General features: G+C 42.4%; 1 protein-coding gene across 2 annotated transcripts in view; it reads left to right on the forward strand.

Moving 5' to 3' along the window:
* The first annotated feature begins 1,980 nt into the window (after positions 1-1,980).
* The window catches only part of KIAA1549 (KIAA1549 ortholog), a 141,588-nt gene continuing 122,774 nt past the window's right edge, over positions 1,981-20,794 (forward strand). The window contains exon 1 of one of the 2 annotated variants that reach the window (XM_033057075.2): positions 1,981-2,092. In XM_033057075.2, coding sequence (XP_032912966.1) covers positions 1,981-2,092 — 112 coding nt within the window. The remainder of the gene's footprint in view (positions 2,093-20,794) is intronic. The other variant, XM_033057076.2, reaches the window with a different exon arrangement.

The following is a 20,794-nucleotide window of genomic DNA, read 5'->3' on the forward strand; positions in this document are numbered from 1 at the left end:
GATAAAAGGGCATCTGTGGACTTTCTGACCCTGAAAATCTCTATTGTAAAACCAGGGTTTTTTTTCAGATTTCACACTCGCCCTTTACTCACTGTGTCTATATGGAGCCACATCTTCCTCTGATGTGATTCCAGCTTTGCTTGTTTCCATTGCCAAGGACTCACCGTGCTTTATTTTCCTTTGCTGTCTGAGTGATACTATGATGTGAGGTTCATTGTGTGAGGTACAGGTATAGCTTATTGTTTTGCTTCTGTACGTCAGCAAAATGAATCCTCTCCTTCTATCCATCTCTGGGAGTGAGTTGTCTCTGTCACAATGGATGTGCTCCTGATGAACTGATACCCTGGTTAACTGTGAATGCAGCTGAAAAATACGTGAGCCCAGCTGTAATCTGTAGTGTGTCCTTTTCCCAGCTATCACTGCTGCTCCTTAGTGACAGGGCAGCCAAAAGGGCCATCCATGTCCTGGGATGGATCCAGCACAATGTCTCTGGCCACTCGAGCGAGATGATTGCTCTGCTCTGCTGCAACCTCACCTTGAGTCCTGTGTGCAGTTTTGGGTGCCACAATACAACAAAAGAGCTAAAACTGTTCGAAATCATCCAAAGGAGGGCCATGAATGTGGTGAAGGACCTTGAGAGGGAGCCATACAAGGACCAGCTGAGGTTGCTTGGAGGAGACTGAGAGGAGGCCTCAAGGTGCTCTACAGCTGTCTCATAGGTGCAGCAGGCACTGATTTCTATCTGATGATCAGTGACAGATCCCGAGGGAATGGCCTGAAGTGGTGTCGGGAGGTTTGGCCAGGATATTAGGCAAAGGTTCTTCCCCCAGATGCGGTTATAGAGTGGAATAGGCTCCCTGGGGAAGTGGTCACAGCACCAAGCCTGGCAGAGCTGAAGAAGTATCCGGACAACGTTCCTAAGCACACGGTGTGATTCTTGGGGCTGCCCTGTGCAGGGCTTCCCTCCCAGCTCAGTATATTCTGTGGTTCCAGGACTGCTGGACTCACCCTGCTCCTGAGGAGGGCAGGGCTCAGGACAAACGCTGTGGTGAAAGGATGCCCTGTCCTTAAGCCAGCCATCTCCTGGAGCAGCTCCGTGCGTGTCCTGCCACATAGCTCTACACTCACTGCTGAGCCTTCCCCTTCCCGCTGGGACGTTTGTTACTCCTTCAGCTCTCTAAACTCCGTGCACAGCCTGGGGGAAGCCCCAGGCACCATTCAGCCTGCCCTGAGGACTTATGGACGGGACCACCAGCTTCCCAACCTCGCTGTGCCATGGGGAGAGCGCACTCAGGGAGCGCCAGTCCAGCAGCATCCCGCTCCTCCAGGCACTCTCGGGCACTTCCAGGCGCCTTCCCGGGGCGCGGCGAGCAGGAGGCGCCGGGCGGAGCCGCGGCCTGCCCGCCCCTCGCGGCTCCCGCGGGGCGCGCCCCTGGCCCCGCCCCTCCGCTCCCACCGCCCGGCGGAGGGGGCGGGCCGGGCGCGCCCCCGCGCAGACGCGGACGCGGCCGGGAGCGCGCAGGTGGCGGGCGGGCCGGCTGTGCGCGCCGCCGCGCGCCGGGTTCCGCCGGGGGCAGCGCGCCGCCGGCGGGTGGGGAGCGAGCGGGTGCCGGGTCCGGGCTGCCGCCACCGCCGCCTTCTCACACGTGAAGGGCCGTAGCCGCCCCGCCGAGGAGCCCCGCTGCCCCGCAGTGCGGGGGTTCCCTTCCGCCTGCCCTCCGGGCGCCGAGCCGCACCGCTCGCCCCCGTTCCGCCGCTCTTGGGAGGTGCCGCGGCGCTGCCCCCGTGAACGCTCCCCACGGGGTGGGCGTGGGGAAGGGTGGGTGCTGCGGCGGCCTCCCGTCCGCGGGCGTCCCAGCCCCGCTGGCGGTGGATGCGCCCGGGAGGAGCCGCCGAGCCCGCCCAGCCCTTCCAGCCATCCGCGGGGGGGACGCGGGGGCCACCGCGATGACTTGACGCCGGGCCGGGCCGGGCCGTGCCATGGAGGGGATGACACGCTTCGTGGTGGCCGCGGCGCGGTGGCGGCCGGCGCTGCCCGCCCTGCTCCCGCTGCTGCTCGCCGTGCCGGCGCTGCGGGGCTCTCCCGCCGCAGGTAAGGGAACAAAGAGGGCCCGGGGGGCAGGTGTGCGGGGCCGGGGCCGTGCCCGTGCCGGCGAGGGGCGGCAGCGCCGGTAACAATGCGGCGGTACCGGCGGGCGGGGGCCGGCGCGGCGCGGCCGGGGAGCTCCGCCAGAAGAGGCGCGCATTGTTCGCGGCCAGACCGCGAACGCTCCGGGCTCAGGGACTGGGAGCCGACCCGGGGAAGCGAAGGAGAGAAGCGGTCGGGGACAAAGGGGCACCCGGCGTTTCGGGCTTGTAGGGTGTCCTGTGCCCGGCAGTGGTAACCCCGCATTGTGGCCTCCGCGCCCGGGGCGTCTGGAGGTGCCCGGTGTCGGGCTGCGGTAGCACCTGCGGGGCACATGCAGGGCAGCCTGGCTCTCCTTCACCTTTCGGCTGAGGAGGCGTTCGGAGATCTCGAAACGCCCAATACGACTTTCTAAGCAGCGCCGTGGCATGACTTGTGTGTGGAGAGAACGGTTCGGGCTTCAGAGGGTGGTGTATTCAGTAGGTTTTTTGGAAAAAACATGAGTGAATGACCCCTTTTTTTTCCTCTCGCTTTTTCTCTTGTGGCTTCAGGTATCAAAATTAGTCTGTAGTTAAGCAGACAGTTTAATCACAAAGATGTCTCATTTGGTTCTGGTCCCATAGCACTTCTTGGTTCATCTTAAATACTTTAAAAAGATCATAATAATAATTATTTCATGGAGGGGTACAGTTTTGCTGTGATTAGGCTTTTTGTAGATAGCAGGTATAAAGTAATACGTTTTAATCAACATCAGAAAGTTGTTGATAAGTGGCAAGAAGTGATAAGAACCTGCAATAACTTGTTTCATGAAGCGGACCAACTAGTGTTGACTCTTTTGTTCAAACACAGGAATTGTGGTGATTATTGTTGTATACTTAAAAACCCTTGGTGTTATAAAACGTGCTTATCTCTTTATAATAATCCTTTATTCCACTTGAGAAAGTAGTTTGTGTTTTGGGGGTAACTAGTTAGCTTTTCAGCGAAGTTACGCTCTCCTCTAGCTCCCGTCCTAGCCTAGTAGAGATGTTCCGTTCCAGGCTATATGAAAATTGATAGTTCATACTAAACTTCAGTGATTTTTCTTAAATAGATCAAACTTTGCATACAAATAGAAGGCAAAGCACTAGGTTCGTGAGTTGGAAATTTATTTGTGGGTTTTTTTTGCCGTTGAGAATGGCTGGGTTTCTTCTGTATTTTCATAGTAAGTCAGTGAAAGCTCTTGTTTGTTTCTCTGATACATAGTAGCTTTTCGTTAAACATGGCTGTGAATTTCTGTAAACATTTGTGTGATTATTGTGCATTCTTGTATAACTTAAACAGCAGTAGAAACATTATGTAACTCAACTAGTGTTTGAGCTGTTGGAAGAGAGTACTTGGAGACGGCAGATCTTGCTCAAAGCAATCCTTTCCTGCTCAGTCTAGGGCAGGAACCTTTAAGCTGTTTTGATTTTGAGTTCTCTATGTTTTCAATTTCCACTGGGCATGTGAATCATGTGCAATGAACTTGAGGATACTAAGGGTAAACTTGCTCTTCAGAGGATGCTTTTTTATTGGCATCTCAGAAATGGTCCATTCATTGCAGAGATTTCAAGTCTGCAGGTTGAAGAGAACAAGAATATTTTGTTCCTTTTTGTTAAGGTGAAATGCTTTATTTAAAAGCATGACTGGAGTCTAATTTCTCCATCTGGGGCCCATACGGTTTAGAAAATACAGTTTTTATCCGAATTTTTGTCTTTAGTCTTGGAATGTTTGGATGGTGCAATGGGTGGTGTGAAACAAGAAGGGCTGTATACTGACCAAATGCCGTAGGTTTGGGCAGCATTCACTTAAGTAATTTACAACTCCTGTAAATTTCTTTAGGGTGAAGTTCATTTGCCTTTCAGTGCCATGTGGTCTTAACCAGTCTAGGGACAGCAAGAGCAAGCTCCTACAGCTCTCAGTTGCACAGAAGAAACATACAGTAAGAGTGGATGGCCACTTACTTGCAGTTGAAATAGCAAAGACAATACTTAAGAAAATTTAGTAGTTAAACAACTTGGGTTTTGGAATGCTTGATCCAGCTTCCACTAAAGTCACATGTCACTGAATCAGGGCTTCAGCTTCCCCAGTTAAACAGATGCTGGACTCTTAGTATGTGGTTGGGCTGCCAGTATGCTGAAGGTAGGTTTGCATTTGAGCACTTCAGTGAAGCAAGGCCTTGGCCAGGCTATTTGAATGTCTTGCTGCTCAGCACAGCCTGTGTTTTTGCTTATGTTCCATTGCACAATCTGTACAACTCCTGCACTGACAATCAGGAGGATTTATCTTGTCTCACTGTGCTGTTTTCATGGGAGGGAGGAGAACTCTGTCTTGTGGACTCTGAAAAGACTGCAGTGAGTCTCCTCAGAGACTCAGGGACCAAAGGCAAGTTGTGGAGGTCAAGCAAGGAATCAGATGTAGCTGTCTTATGGGACAGTTGCAGGATATTGTTTATTCAACTTAATTGCATTAGTCTGTTGCAAACACTTGAGTTGGCATCATGTCTCTTGTGGCCAGTTGAGCTTGTCAAGCTTGCTTCCAGTTCATTTTCACAGAAGACCCATATGGTTGGAGGATTCTCTTTATGACTGCTTTCTATGCTGTGCTAGCTTTATTTATGTCAGCCTCGTGTCTACAAGCTACACTTGTAGTCCTGCCAGAGGAAATGTGTTTTTTGTTTGCATGTTCTTTCAAGAAGTAAGAATGCTAAACAAGCTAGTGGACAGTGCAGCTTTTTGTTCAGTGGTGTCTGTTTGGTGAGTGCTTTTTGTGAAGCAAGGTCTTAGACTTCTCAGGCAGGGCTGGGACTTGAAATACAGCATGACTTCAGCAAAGCAGGCTTTAACAGCTTTGGCCTACCTTGAGTGGTAGGTGTCAGGAACTGGGCACATTAAAGAACAGTGACTCTTGCTGCAGCACAGATCTTTTTCAAGAAGTCTTGGGAAGCTGGTGATTGTGGTGCATGGCAGGTTCTGAAATCCCAGTTCTTGCTTGTCAGTTCAGAATGTGTGTGCATGTGTGGGAGTTTTTTGGGAGAGAAGTGAAGCAGAATAGACTTCTTAATAATATAGTCTCACTTCAGCTGTGGGAGACATGGCTTTCCTTCATTTGAAAGTAAATCTGTTTGTGGCTGATGTCCTAAACTACCAGAGAGTCTCCAGCTCTGCCCATTGTGGCAGACAGTATGAATAACACTGGTTGTGTAAGAGTTATTATGGATGATGTCCTTAAGTGCCAGTGTGTCTCCAGCCTGGTCTGTTGTGGCATAGAACATGATGAATGCTAATTGCATAAGAGTTATTAAATACAATGTGTCCTGGGAACATGGATATAAGGAAAAAGAGCTGCAAGGAATTGCTTATCCTTTAAAATTTAGTTTAGTGAAATGGTAGCATTAAATAATCTTAATTATGCAGACAATTTCTCTTTTGGCTCATGTATAGGAATCCCATTCTCATGGAGTCCTTGTAAGTTTTTCACTCTGGAGTTATGTAATATGATGTCTTTCTATCTCTTGAAAAGTCATATTTCTATGCTTTTCTGCAGTGATTGCCAAACACACATGAGCTCAAGATACAGGTACTCCCTATATGTACTGTGTTTTCAGCTGTTGATGGTACTGGAGAGATAACTGTTTTAAAAGACTAAGGGAAAACCTTTTATAAGAGGAATGCATTAATGGTGTCTTTTCTCCTAACACATGAGATTAGGGGAAGAAAAAGATAAAATTGGCCCACAGTACTCACATCACTTGTTCCTCAGTGTAATTAATGGCATGCAAAATGCCCAAAAATATTGGAAAAATAACCTGATTGTGCTAGATCTTACTTAAGCTGCAAGATGTGTCTGAGAAATATTTCTGCTTTGCTGTGGAATTGAGAAAAAACTTTAATATTTCAGCTGAAATTTTGTAAAGTGTGCACTTAGCTATGGGCTGAAGATTTTTCTTCTTTGCAAAATATCAGTTGAGAGAGTTCAGCAACTTCTTATGCTGAGGCAAGAGGAAAACAATGGCTTCTGCTTTGAGTTCTGCCAACTTCTTTTCTGAACAGCTTTAATACCCTTATGCTTTGGAGTATGCAGTTAAACTTTGCTGGATTGTGTCTGCTCTGAAGGGGATGTTTTGTCCACTCCTGCTTCAAAAGTGATTTTTATTTTTTGAAAGCTTGTAATGACTGAATTTAGGTAGACATGGCTATGATAGAGAATATGACCTTTTTCTTTGTCAGCTGAAGCTTGAATGTGGCCTATTCTCGTGGGACCTCTCCTACCTGTTAGTACTGACCGGGAGTACATGTGTCACCTGGGCAGATGTACTCAGCACTCTTCCCATAGCCCAAAATGTTACGTGAAAGATTGGACTTTGCTGTGAAAGTCTATCTAAACTGCTCCAGAAGGGGCACTGGTTTGAGCTTCAGGACTGTCCACTGGGTACCTGCCTGCCTTGTGTTTAAGGACATATCTCTGCTCTGTAATGCCTTACTTAATTTAAGAAGTCTTTGGCATCTGCCTTCTGGTGCACTGTTGTGTGGTGGTCTTTGGTTGCATCAGGCCCAAGAAGGCAGTCAGAAAGAAGGCTTTAGAAGGAGCCAATGTGGGATTTAGATTTAGTTTGGAGTAAGGGTCTGAGGATCTTTCCAATCACTCTTCTGCTTGTTGATGTGTCCGGAAACTTGGAAGTTGTAGGAGGGGAAGAGACACAAATTGCAAGAGGGTTTGTCTGATGAAAGAAACTGAAACTGGCAAGGCACAAAGATCAGGATGCAGGACAGTAGGTCAGGAGTGTAAAATAGGTCTGTAGATGAGGGAAACTGCAATGCAGAAATTAATCCTAGATGGAGAAAGTAATGCAGTCTGATAGTAGGATAAGCACACTGGGAAACACAGATGGACTCAATTTAAAAAAAGAAAATAAACATCAAAAAAATAGTGTTGAAAGGATGAATCAGAAGTGCGGAAGACAAGGTTCTGGGACAAGGCTGGAGATGTGACCAAAAGCATCAAACTTTTGGGAAAATGTGTGCCTGCTGTTCTAGGATACTTGCTTCAGAATCTGGCTCAGAATTCAGGGCTTCAGAGTGTTGGTCCTTTTCTCATCTTAACCAGAAGCATGATAATCTGCTGCTGCTCCTTGGAGCACTTCATGAATGTGCATGAATCAGCCTTGTGACAGAAGTGTTTTTCTAAGTTTGTTTTAAGAACTGGAAAAATTCCTCCACGAAAATTGTAGCAGCATATGAAGACTGCAGAGGCAAAAATCAGCAAGTTGGAAACACTGACATTAAAATAACCTATTAACCCATACAGTTTTAAACTTCTGTACTTGTAAGCTGTTTTGCAGCTGTGCTCATATGGTCACACAGTGTGTATCCACACAGATAGTATTTATAGCTATAGAGGCACCTGCACGTGCACACACCTACAGGGAGACAGGACCATCATTGTGTTCGGTGACTGATCCTGCTCTGGGGAAAAATGGCAACTGGAGAGCAAATAAAGTTATCTACAGGACTCTTACTCCTTTTGTAGCAGATGCTTGAGGTGTGACATAAAGGGAGAGATAGGGAAGTTTGAATAAATGTTTTGCTGTTAATGTAATTAAATGCTGTCCTAGACAGTTGAGTTATGTTGCTGTTGCAGAGTTTCAGTGATGCTCAAGTTGCTTAAACCAAGCTTCCCACAGGTGGTCACTAGCTGTGTGTGTGTTCCTCATTTACTGGATGTCAGACCTCTGGGATCTATGTTGCAGAAATGCTGAGTGCTTCCAGCTGCCAAAAAAGTCAGGGGAAGCTGTTCTTAAATAGATGTCTGAAATTCTAAATATCAATTAAGGTTTCAAATTAGGCTCTCAGAATTGGACCTTGTTTCTTAGTTTCTTAGTTTCTTAGTTTGTAAAATGTGATTTCTCAGATGCAGTTCCTCATTTGATTTTCAAGATCCTAAGGAATGTCCTGATGCAATAGCAGTGAGTAGAAAAGTTGATCAGAAAGCCGAACTTTTGTCTTGAGAACAGTAAAGCTCCAGTAGATTATAAACCTGTCTGCAGAACTTGACTCTACAGAAAACAAGTATAAGAAATAAACTAATTGTAAGCAAATAGAAAGTAACAGGTGGTGGTATAACACGTTTTTACAATATTAGGATTTTCTTAGTGAGTTAATTAGCTGTAGAGATGGGAACATGTACTGCTGTATCAAAGTATGGTAGGATTTTGATGTTGGGTTTTTTTAATAAATCAAATATTCTTTAAAAGAAATCATGGCTACTGATGTTTGCTCACTTTCAATTTTAGCAGTTTCAGCTTACATCCCCTGCCTGTTTGCTGTTCATGTGCAAACTGTTCTCTAATCCTTTTAGTCCTTTTCCATTCTCCCTTCTGATTTAGAGAGGCTTCTCTTCTATGAATTAATATCCTGTATAGAATTTTGATTTGGCTTTAGCCATCTGGTCAAGACAGCATGTCAGGTCTTGTGGTTTGAAATAGATAAGAGGCTAAAATTCACCCACAAGTCAGGGGAAGAGGAGGGAGGAATGGTGGAAACACAGTAAATCAAGGGCCTGAAATCCATGCTTTTCAGTAAGGAACATGCATAATAGTGTCATACTGAAGGACTTGAAAAACCTGCATAGCTCTAGGATGGGGACTAGACAATGTAGTAGTGTTGTATTAAGGGGCCTGGTGTTTATCAGGAATTGCGGACAGAATGGGATTCAACAGGATTACAGTGGTACTGGACCTCATGAACACATTGGTTTTGAACTTGGGCATATCCTGTGCAATAACTCATTTGTTTTCTTCAGTAGCTGAAGAGCTCCAGCTGCACTTCTGTGTCCAGTAAAGGGCCTTGTCTTTCAAGGAAGAGAGAGGCTACTAGAGACAGTTCTGTTTGCAGAACTATTGGGACTGACTGTCTAATCTAGAAAAAATGCCAGGTGGACAGGACTTTATTCAAATGTATAAAAGATTAGGCTTAAAGGGAAATGTAATAATTAGTTTTTATGTTGAGGAAGAAAAGAAGACTTGAATTTAAGTGGACAAGACATGTTTTCTAACTGCTGGTCTTTTTAACAGTGGGGATAATGAAACTGTGAATTTGGTTGGGGCAATAATGTAATGTGTCACTGGGCTGACAGATGAGCTTATATAATGGTCTAACAGAAGGGCATCGCAACAGTGATACAAAATATTGTGCTTTTCTGTTTTTGTGAGATAGTACAAATAATAAAAAACAATGTAATTTATGTGCAGACTGTAGCATTGGGGCTAATACTATTTATTATGGAGAACCTTGGTGCACTGATCAAGTGAAGAGAGGATTTGTGGGTTTTATGGTGGTTGATTTTTAGGATTAACGTCTTGTAAGGTTTCAGAGAACATTTTGTAACCCTTGCTATAATGATTTTATTCGTGGTATTAACAGGCAGGATAAACACAGTAACTTTGTAACTTGCTCTCCATGCAAGTTCAGTTCGTGAAGCATTTTAGAATGCTGCACAGGTTATCACTGAGACAACAGCTACGAGTAAGTGGTATGGGTATGAGTCTGCATGTTTTTATTCATCAACTGAATTATTACTAGCATTTTTACATCTCAGTGGTGAGAAAGAGAGAGGAAGTATTGTCCTCAAAATACTTTATTGGTATTTCTATAAAATGTGTAGTTGGGCAAGCTGGAAACTACTTCATCTTGGCAGACAATGTAGGATTTGCCCTTGTCCTTAGCAAAGGGAGTGATGGTGAAAGCAAGAGGTCCTAAGTGATACAAGGCAATTGGAGACTGAGCAAATAAATGGCACTAGATTAAATCTTCCAGTTGCTGTGTTCCTTGTGCTGCTGGCTGTGGGTCTGTCTCAAAAGGAGAAGGCAAATCTTTGATTCTTCAGTAGCTGAGAGACATCGGGTCTCCCACCTGGTGTCCTGAATGGAGCAGTAACTGCTAGGATAGCAACAGGGGTGCTGGCCCTGACCAGAGCTGTGAGCTTGCTGGGCTTGGCTCAGATGTGTGCAGTTCTCAGCTCTGCAATGAGTGTGTTCTGACAAAGCTTTTCTGGACAGTTAAGGCAGTGTGGAGCTGTCTTTGTGCCCTCTGTCTGAAGTTGGTTGGAGTGGCAGGGTGAGAGCAAGGGGGGATGCCAACTTTGATCAGGAGGATACTGAAATAACGAACAGCAAAGATGACACTAGGGCTGGAACTGTGATAAGAATGGGTGAAATTAGGAATATAGTTAGGGTATTGATGATGGAAAGCTGAGTTGGGAAGTCTTGTGAGAGGAGGGCTCCTTGATATTGCACATTTGGAGAGGTTTTTGTGGCTGCCCTGAATATTTGAATTGAGCATCCTTGCTTTAGAGCTGTGGAGAAGGGCATTATCTAAATGGGTAGCTGGTCTCAGTTTTAATAGAAAGCTCTCAGATGTCTGGTAAGATAAATTCGAGAACTCTAAATGCACCTGAACATAGATGGTCACATAGGTGGATAGCACAGGTAAAGATCTTTTTTCTTAAGTAGTAAGATTTTGTTTTCAACCTCTTTTTTTTTTAATTTACACCCTATTGGACTGAATTTCTTATTGAATCTTTTGATACTGAATAAGAAAATTAAACTGGTATGAACTCTTACAAGAAAAGAAGGATCTCCCTTTTTTGCTCCTCAGCCAGTAGTGTATTGAACTAGTTTGTGGAGAGTCTCTAAGTACTTTCCTAATTTAAAGGCAGTTGTTTGATGCTGCAGGGTGGTGGAGGAAGCGTTTATTCTTCTAGCTGGGTGTCAACTTGATAAGATGTTGAGCCTGTCTCACCTTTTCCTGTGGCTCATAATTCTCTTGTAAATAAATTCCTCCTCATCTATGCAGATTGCAGTAAGCACTGCTCAACCACAAAGCCACAACGATACAACTGAACATTATTTGGAGACAAAGCTCCGAGCGTTTATGTAGCAGACGCCTCTGGGCTCGTATCAGGTTACTTTTTGAATGGGAGACAGAGTTGTTTGTCAGCTACACTGGATTCCGGCTGGGTAACTTCTCCAGTGGTGCCTGTATTTAAAACTGAAGCTGCTGCTGGATTAGGCTTAACTTGTGTGATACATTGGAATAGAAATTGCATGTCGCAGAACAAAATCCTGATCTAGAGCAGAAGTCTGGTTTGAAGATGTTTTCAATTAAAATCTGTCAGTGACCTTACTTCCTGTGCTTATGGGGAAAGATGAAACAGATTTAGGCTTCCAGCCATTGACAATCAATTTTTAGAAGATGTAATTTGTTCCATTCTGAAAGAACAAAAAAAGATAATTTTCCTTTGTCTTTCCAGAGTGCGTGTGCTTTTTATAGTAACTTGCTTAAAAAAGTTACGTAAATGCTTATCAACATGGTAATCAAAGTTTTCTCAATAAATATTTTATCCAATATTAATACAAGCAAGGAAGTCTCAAGAAAATAAATGGTATTAGTCTGTTTACTTGGTTTGCCTCTGAGTAGTTACTTTGCTGCTTCTACCACAACCATGTCCTTAAAACTGTAAAATTTGTTGGAAGGATTAGGAAAGCTGAGGAATGTGAAATGAAAGTAAATCCAGTTTCTTTCTTTTTGAATTGACTGGATTCCAAGCAGACAGTGTCACTTGAAGGTATAATCTTCTTAACATCCTGGGAGTATTAGAAACTTAGAAACAAAACTGAATATAGTTTCTGTACTGATGTATTATGATTCTTTAGTATTTACTGCTGCTTTTACCATGTGTAAAGTGTAAAAGGAGAAGTCGGGTGAAGATAGGTATAGAAACCTAGAAGAGGTTCTTTCAGATTTTTTTCTAAAATAACATGCAAATTATGGTTTTGAAGTATTTTTTTCAATGAACCAAAGCCATAATTGAAACATGCTATTGCACTAACAACTTAGAGTGATTCTATTATTTTATATTTGGAAATAAAATTCAGCCCTTGAAGAATAGAATGCAACCTTATGTTGGATCATATATGAAGTAAAACCATCTATGTGATTTAGGTGAGATACTTCAGAAATATTCTCCAGTACTTTCCTGCATTCCTAAATAGTATCAACCTTGAAGGCCGCATCTAAAACTTATTCTCTGTAAATATGATGTTAAATAGATTTCTAGATATTTTCAAAAGCAGAAATAAATATTTCACATCTTCTAACTGCAGGTGCAAGAGTTAATATGCTTTGTGCAGCAAGTATGCTGAATTGAGGGAATACTTATAGCTCTTACTTCCATTTCTCATAGTCAGAAATTACATTTCTAATGAACTAGTAGACTTTGGGTTTATGAAAATGTATTTTGAGATTTGATGCTTTTATTTTTGAGCTGGAAAAATTGATGATGTCACCAGTAGAATTTGGATCCTTCAGAGTGTTTAAGATCAAGTCTTGTGGATAGGGTTATTTGTAGGAGTACAGGTGAAAAGCACAGGTGCATGTTAAGTATAGTTTGTCATAGACAGGGAAAGCAACCACCCTAGACAGCAGGTGTTTGTGAAACACACATATAGGCTGAGACATATAGTGCTGGGTTGTGCTCATAATTCATTAATGTGTGTGTTTTGGTTTGTTTGTTTTTGGGGGTTTTCCTTCTCCCTTGGGAGATAAGGGAAAATATTAAATCAGGTAGTTTGTTTTCATGACTGAACAGTGCATAGAGGTTGGAGGCTATCTGTGTTAGTCTGGCTGTATGAACTCTCCCAAAGTTAAATGTCTCAAATTCTGTTTCTGTTGTGCTCACCTTGGGAGCTACCTCATACAGAAACCTGATAGCAGTTTACTCTGGTAATTCTACAGTGCCTTCCTTAAGTTTCTTCTACTGCAGTGGGAAGGAGCATGAGCACAGCCCGTCAGCAGGAAAGAACAGGGAGCCATGTGAAGTTCATGAGATGGGGAACCCTGATGACTAAAGCTCCTTTTGGGCTGTCTCTAAAAACCTGCAGTGTATTTATTGTGCGAATTTTAGTATGGTTCATCTTGCTTGGGAACTTTGTAAGGTCATAAGCTTGTTGATGCTTCCTGATTTGTTTCTGCAGTGTAAGAGGAAATGGCATTATTATATACTTTTGGGACTGGATTCCTTACTGCTTCAAAACTGTTGAGGCAGGAATTAATTTTTTCTCTTCCAGTCTAAAGAACGTAGAGCCTTGAAATTGGAGCTCTATTGTCTCAAGCTAGGTGGAAAATATTGAAGTCGAAGTTTTGTTTGAAACCTAAATATTTTAAAAGCACATTTAGGTGTTTGTTTCTTTTTCTGATTTGCTTTCATGAAGGAATATCAAAGCCAATGGAATATGTTATTAACAATAAATGTTGTACATGTCTCAAACTCGTGTTCATAGTCTCTTGGGGGAACAGGTGGGGTTTTTCCTAAATGTGTAGGATTTTTTTTTATATTGAGCAGTTGAAAAGGACATGCTAACTGTACTTTATTTTTAATTAAACACTTAGGTTCATGCAGAAATTGTTCAGTGGCCATGTAATTGAGTTAAGACTAGCATGACTTGTGACAATGTAGTCTCTGATAGTTATATCAATAGTCTGTTTGCCATCCAAAAATCTTGCAGGCTGCCTCATACTCTTCTCTGTTGGTGTTTCTGGAAAATGGCACATTTCTAAATAAAAATCATGCTTTGGTAAGTGGGCTGGTCATGAAGCAATCAATTTCTATTTTAAACAAGTAAACCCTGTAGATTTTCCTGGTTTTACACATTACAGCAGGTGTTATGTATATTTAATCAGAAGGCCTAGCAATAATAGACAAAGCTAGTCTTTTGAGCTCAGCCTTGTTTCATATCAATGTTTTATGTTTGTCTGGAATGTTGAATTGTCATAAAATGTGCCTTTTCAAATCGAGACACAAGACCAATAGATTTTGCTACAGGAACATGGTAATATGGTTTCTTCTAACAAATACAGTAAACGTCAATTCTTTTTTTTTCTATTTTTGCTACATCTTGTGTCTTAGAGTGAAAGCTGCAGGGAGTTCCATCTTACCTCTTAGTGAAGACCAGGAAAAATTACCTGATTCTGTTTTGTGTTTGTTTTTGCATTCTGTGTGCTTCTTCCAAACACTTAACTGTAGAACTTGTTAGGCATGGGTGGGGTTTTTTCTTCTTGGGGAAGAGAATACTTGGAAAAAAGGGGAGGAGAAAGGAGGAGGAGTGTAGTCTCTTTCGAGACATGAATGATTCGATTTGTTTCTGTGACTTCTGTCTTCACTTATCAGGTTTTTTGTTTTGTTTTTGGTATGGTTGTCATATAGGCTGTATTTGTTTTAAAGTACTTTATTGTGATATTTTTACTGTTTTGGTTTTGTCTTTTCCCCTTTAAGTGGGATAGTTCTTAAAACTCTGGATAGAACACAGTCATGCAAGCAATTGTATTGGCACCTCAGAGTGCAGCAGTGAGTATCAGGGGACAGAAGGGAGCGGCAAGAACCTTTCAAAACACAGCTGCCACTGACAGAATGGCACCATGGCTCTCTTTTGCTCTGAAATGAATTTGTTAAGCAGCAACTGAATTTGAACTTGCTTGATCTTAAATAGCTTCTCCTATTGAGACACCTTCATTTTAACAGCAACTCCTTTCTCGTTTGAACTGCATAACTTACTAGTAATTTTTATGAATTGTTGGTCTTTGTGAAAATTTTATTGGCTGAAAGGAAAGGGGTTCATTGTTCAACTCAGAGTACATAGTAAATAAAAATTCTTTAAGGAAACATTCCTATCAATGGTTGAATTACAATGTCTTCTTGGTCCTCAGTCATATTATCATTTGAATAGAAAGTTTAAACTCCATAAATTGTCTAGATAAAGAATTTTCCCTTTTCTAACTAGCAGGTATAGAGAACTGGTGTTCTTGCTAATGCTTTTTAGTACATCCTTTTTTACAGTTCATGCCTTCTGTTTTAGGCCTGGCTTCAACACTTGCCCTAGCCTCAGAATTATTTACTGTTCAGTCCCCATGTGACAGTTCCTTTTTCACACTGTTTCTGCATGTGTTCTCCCTGTGTAGCCTCATGGGCCCAGAGCTTTGCCAAAATGCTCAGCTTCCCTCCATCTGCTTGCTGCCCTGAGCAACTGCACTGTTCCTGCCTTGTGGTCCTGGAGGACTAGCTGGGCTACTGGCTAAACCAGTGCTGCTCTTGCATTTTTGGCTCTCTTCTGTTTCTATACACTCAGTTATCAAACAGGAGACCACCTTGTAGTTACACCTGTATTACTGTGTGTGCAAATCAGGCCACTGCTAGAACTTCGTTCTGGTCTAACGAACCAAACTTGGGTAAGGCAGCAAATGCACGCCTGGGTGTTCTGAGGTGGATCAAGCACATCTTTAGGGATCCCAGTGCTCCTAGTTCAGCAAGCTAGACTGGCTGTCCAGGGCCGTGTGAAAAGCAAGAAAATTTTGGGAGTGCAGATTTGAGTGACCCAGCATGAAATGGTACAAGTCTAACACCTGACTGAAATCAGGTATTCTGTCATACATCATTGCTGTCTGCCTACTACTGCTTAAGATGTTTTCTACATCATCCAAGAGAGAGCAAGACTCCAATTAGTGAGCTTCAGCTTTAAGTAGGTAGTGGAAATGTTTGTTTTCCTGCCTGACTCAATGTTACCATGTGAGAGACAGGATTTGAAAACACTGTCAATAGTGGAGACAAAATATTTTGCAGTGAGCACGCTCATCAATTCCAGCAGACTTTTGCAGAGTTTTTTCAGCAGGATCTTGCTGGCAGTGGCTACTGGTGGCAACTTTCCTATGAGCAGAAGAGTTGAATTAATGGTGTGGGGCAGCATGGTCAGTTCTCAGCCCCTTTTGATGGGAACTAATGTATATTTTACAATAGAAAATGCGTGAGTCTTTCTGAAGGTTATGATAGTGTGGAGGGTTGGGAGCAGAAAAGAATACTGAAATATTGTGGAGAAAAGGATAAACCATCATGTTGCTTACTACAGTGTAAGTGGTTTTTATTTTTGTCTTTGTGGTCTTTTTAAAGCCAAGTGATACAAATCTCAGTATTTTGTTTCATTTGTGTGTTGGCTTAATGATGGTACAGTGTCTTGGGGAGAGGAAGTCTCATCAGAGAAAAACTAATAAAAGTGAGTTGAGGCAGTACATATTGTAGGTCGCTTTAGAGAGACTTTTGTGGAACTGGAAGTGTTGCCTTTGTGGTTTCTTTATAGTGATTTAAATATCACGTGGATGTAAAATGTTAAAAATTGTAAAGCAGCTCTGGCACCCAATTTAAAAAATCATGATTGCAGTTCTCAGTGGCACCTAAAATGGAGGAGGGCTTTTTTTCCAGAATAGGCTTTCTTTGAAAAACAGACTTCCTGATATGTCCCTCCATAATGGTGTAAAAGATTTAGACCTTTTGCTGTTTTCCATAGTTAGCTTCAATAATAAAATTTTGTGTTGCTACTAAGAACTAATGCAGGAAAATTTCCAGAGGTATATATTTCAACATAGAATCTCAGTCAAATTTCATTTCATTCGCACTGAGACTTTTCATGGGCTCTGTTCAGTAACTATTTGAAGATCAGTAATTGGTGTTTCTCTGTCCATACTGTCTGGTGGTGTGGTCTTTGAGACACTCAGGGAAATGTGGAGATCTCTCATGATGCTGACTCTAGCAGATTTGGGCTCTGATTAGGGCTGGTTTATGTAAACTAGTTTGGGAACTGACAAGTTCTCAGTTTGCCTCATCCCTTGCAGAAAAAGGAGGGAAAAAAACCAACCAAGAGGGCTCAAGAGCACCATACAAATCTGAATGTGCTGACATTTTAAAGAAAACTGCAAGTGTTGAAAATGCCAGGTTTTATTAATTTTTTGCGGGTTAGATGGACTTTACTGGAACCTTTTTTGCAGTAAAGAAACACGAAAAAGTCTTTGCTGAGAAGAGGTACTGTAGTGAATATTCAGATGTTCATAGCTTTTTTTTAAAATCCGTGGCATGTTCCCATATCTATTGTAGAAATAGTGGTGTGTGACACAAAATTGAGCAAGGAGTAATAATTTACATGCAAATTTACTAGACTCCTATAAGGAAACTTTGGCACAAACTTGATGTGGTAAAGTGCTTTTCATTTGTCACTTGAGCTCTGTAGAGCAGGCATGAAAGCAAGGATGCTATGAGATGTCCTAGATGTCTGGTGAAAAAATGGTATCAGTGGCTTGTCTTTTTAATATCCAGGTTTTTCTTCTTCCGAGACCAAGCTTGAGTCAAAAACACAGGTGCTGACTGTTCAGATAAACTTCATTCTTCTGTCAGCACCATCACTTTATGGCACCCACATTGCAGAAGCTGACAAAGATCTGGTGTGTTTGTTGAACTGGATCTTACCCCTCATTCATATATCTTGTGCATGTAGGGAAATGCTTCTTGATGAAGGGGAGAAGGCCATGTTTCTAAAATCCTCTAGCTTGTTAAATCTGTAAGTGTATTGGATAAGAGGGGAGGAAGGGCAGAGGAAATGAAACATTTTGTTGATTAGCTAAACTTACTAGAAAGTGCATGGACCATGCTTGGATCTTGGCATTCAGTAGGATGAAAAATGGTAAATATATTTAGTCATGTGGTTTGGACTGTTTTAGATCCCTAATGACCGAGGAAGGAAGGTGTGTTTTTTTTTCCCCTAACTTGTTTAAAACCCTATTGAAGTGATTTTATTTCCCCAATAGCCAAAGTTGATAAACTAAAATGATGGTGAGGAGAGGGAAGGAATCCTGTGCAGGTCTCTGTTAGCATTGTTGGCATTATCCAAATTCATATTTGCTGCGAGGAGCAATTGTTAACTATGTTTAATGAAAGATACCACATCTGGATTATTGATAGTGAAAAACATCGAGTATGTTTCCCCTTTTATTTTTCAACTGTGGGGAGAGGAACATTAAGTTTTTAGCTTACAGCAACATCTGTATTTGTATTAAAGTAGTTTTAACCTAGCTTAATGAATGCACAATTTAATATTTGGAGTATATCCTCTTGTCTTACAACTATGGAAAGACCTACTATTGTAGCTCCACCAGTTCCTCCGAGATTAATCCTTGGATAGCATTTTACAGGTGGTGTTCAGTGCATTGTCATTAACACAGCATTGCTGCAGTTCTGTCATAAACTATTACAAATTATCACACAAGGTACCAGCCTGGTGCATGATAAATGTAGGACACTGCTTGCAAACATGAGAGGCATGTTGCTGGTTTAGGGTTCATTAAGTGTGTCAGAGACGTTGGTTTGTCTGGCAGTGTGTAAGATACATGAGGTGACTTTCTGGATTTCAGAGATGTTATTGGAAGTTGGGAATAATGTGTCCTGTGGGAGCTGAGTCCTTAAAAGTGTACTCCACAAAGGTATATCTGTTGTAATAAGGTATTAGCTTTAGATTAAAAAGCTTATTAAAGCCATTTGTTTAAAGATGTATTGGAACAGACATCAGCATGGTATACCAAGCTTTGTTCACTAATATTTTGAATAAAATACATGTAGGAAATTTCATTTTGGTTGTTTTTGTGGGTAGGCTTTTGTATGAATAGCACAGAGAGACTGAACTGGTTTTTCTAGGGATAAACAGTGAAGTTCTGTATTGATAAGATAGCAAAAACTGCAAACCAGTCATGTGGGGCTGGAGGGGAGTGGGTCAGAGGGAGTAAGAGTTTGGTGGGTTGTTGAAGTGGAGCTCACTGTGCCGTGGTATGGTTGGGAAAACAGTTTAAATTTATGGTTGGAAGCTGGGAAGTTTTCCCACCTGTGTGTCAGCTGTGTGGTAGTTATGAATGTCAACTGCTCAGGAAGGATGTTGATTGACTAAGTGGGAATGGTTCAGAGAATATCCCTATGATGCTTTGGAAAGGATGTTACCAGGTGAAAATGTCAAAAATAGCAACCTAGTTACCACACCTGAGGAACAACAGAGATGCGACTTAATTTCTGCATTGTGGAAAATATTCATTCTGTAGTGGAAGGGCTCTTGGACCAGATAGGAGAGATTTTCAATGAAGGGAGAAATTGAAGCTTAAGAACATTAGAGTGGAAGCTACAAGATTTGTAACCATGAGGAATAATTATCTGTAGAGCAACTTGTTGGAAACTTTAAAAAGCAAGAGTTAATTTAGGCAAGATTTATGAACATATTAGGCCAGAGATGGGGATGGAAGATCATCACATTGTCACTTTCTGTCCTTATAAACCTCTGACTATGTGTTGTAAAAGTGACATTATGTAGTCTAACCATGTATCATGGATTGTAATTCTCCTTTCCCTTGACTCCAGTCACCTTCTATTGGAATAAATGACAAAACCTGCTCTAACAAAGAGCGTGTGATGTTGCTTGTATTTGCCTGCCTTGGCTGGGATTGACACAAAGTTTCAGCGGTTTGGAAACCTTCATTTGTGTACCAAAAAACATCAAGATGGTAATTGCGCTGAATTTACAGAATGGAATGTTGAAGCATAACATGCATTTTGGTCAACAAAACTTTGGCTTATGTAACAGTTTGCAGTGTCATTCAGGAGCGTACAATGTTCTGGAGAGTGACAAGGCACAGCATGGAGGATGCTGGTGGTGCTGTGGCTGTCTCAGCAGCGGGAAGCTGGAGGTGAGTTCGGTCCCTACCACCCAGGTTGCCTGTGCCTCTCCTGTCTTTCCGGGAGGTGCCAGAGAGGAGTAGAGGTGTTACACAGGCTGTTGTGTACCCATGCTAGGAAGGGCTCTGTGGGTGTAGAAGCAGATGGTTGTGTTTGGATGGTATTCTGAATTTACATGGAGAGGCAAGAAGAAAGAAAGAAGGAAAGGAAAAGAAGTCTTGGAGTCAACTTTTCCACCAAACAAGAAATTCCCCAGAGAGGTGTGTCACCACAAGTAAGAGGTAGCTCTAGAAATAAAACTGGAAGTAGACCAGATAACACCACTTTCTTCCCTTACTGAGTGACTAATAGCAAAGGATTTATTTGCTTGAGATATTTGTAGTATTTCTTAAAAAAAACAAGGTTTAGGTGTTACTAGCCAGTATTATTTGTGGAAGACCCCCCTCAAGCATGTTTTGCTCGCTGGCAACTGTTAGTGTGCACAGAGTGGTGAAGCTGGAGTGAGGTCAACTGACACTTCTGTAGCAATGGAAACTTATTAATAAATAATTCACTGCAGCACTATGGAAGCTGATATCTGTGGTGAACAATCTCAATCATTTTAATGATTCTCTCTTGCTTTATTGCTCTGTTAGCCATTTAACAGGAGTATTTGTCATTTTTCATTTGCGATTGGATGGGGACAGCAACATCTCAGTAGTTGTGTGGTTTTCAGCTGTGACCTTTAAGGTCTCTGAAGTTAAATGGTAGCATAGGGTCTTGCTATGCTATTCTGAGGAGAGGTCCTATTCATCTTGCAGTTACTGTGCTGAAGATGGCATCATCTGACCTGGATCCTTCAGGCCAAGCTCATTTACTGTTTGCTAGCTCAACTGGTTTGTGTTTCTTCTGCTCAGTTGTTTACTGCTGAATTTCTCACATGTTCAGAAATCCTTACTGAATTCACTGCTCTACAGATCATATGCAGCAGAGCTATGGCTTTTTAACTTGTGAATTTCCAGTAGCTGGGAAAAGTTGTTGGTGATAGGCTTTTCCTTTCTGAGTTTGCTTTTGTGAGTGTTTTAT

The sequence above is a fragment of the Catharus ustulatus genome, chromosome 4 (assembly GCF_009819885.2).
Source record: "Catharus ustulatus isolate bCatUst1 chromosome 4, bCatUst1.pri.v2, whole genome shotgun sequence".
Lineage (NCBI taxonomy): Eukaryota > Metazoa > Chordata > Aves > Passeriformes > Turdidae > Catharus > Catharus ustulatus.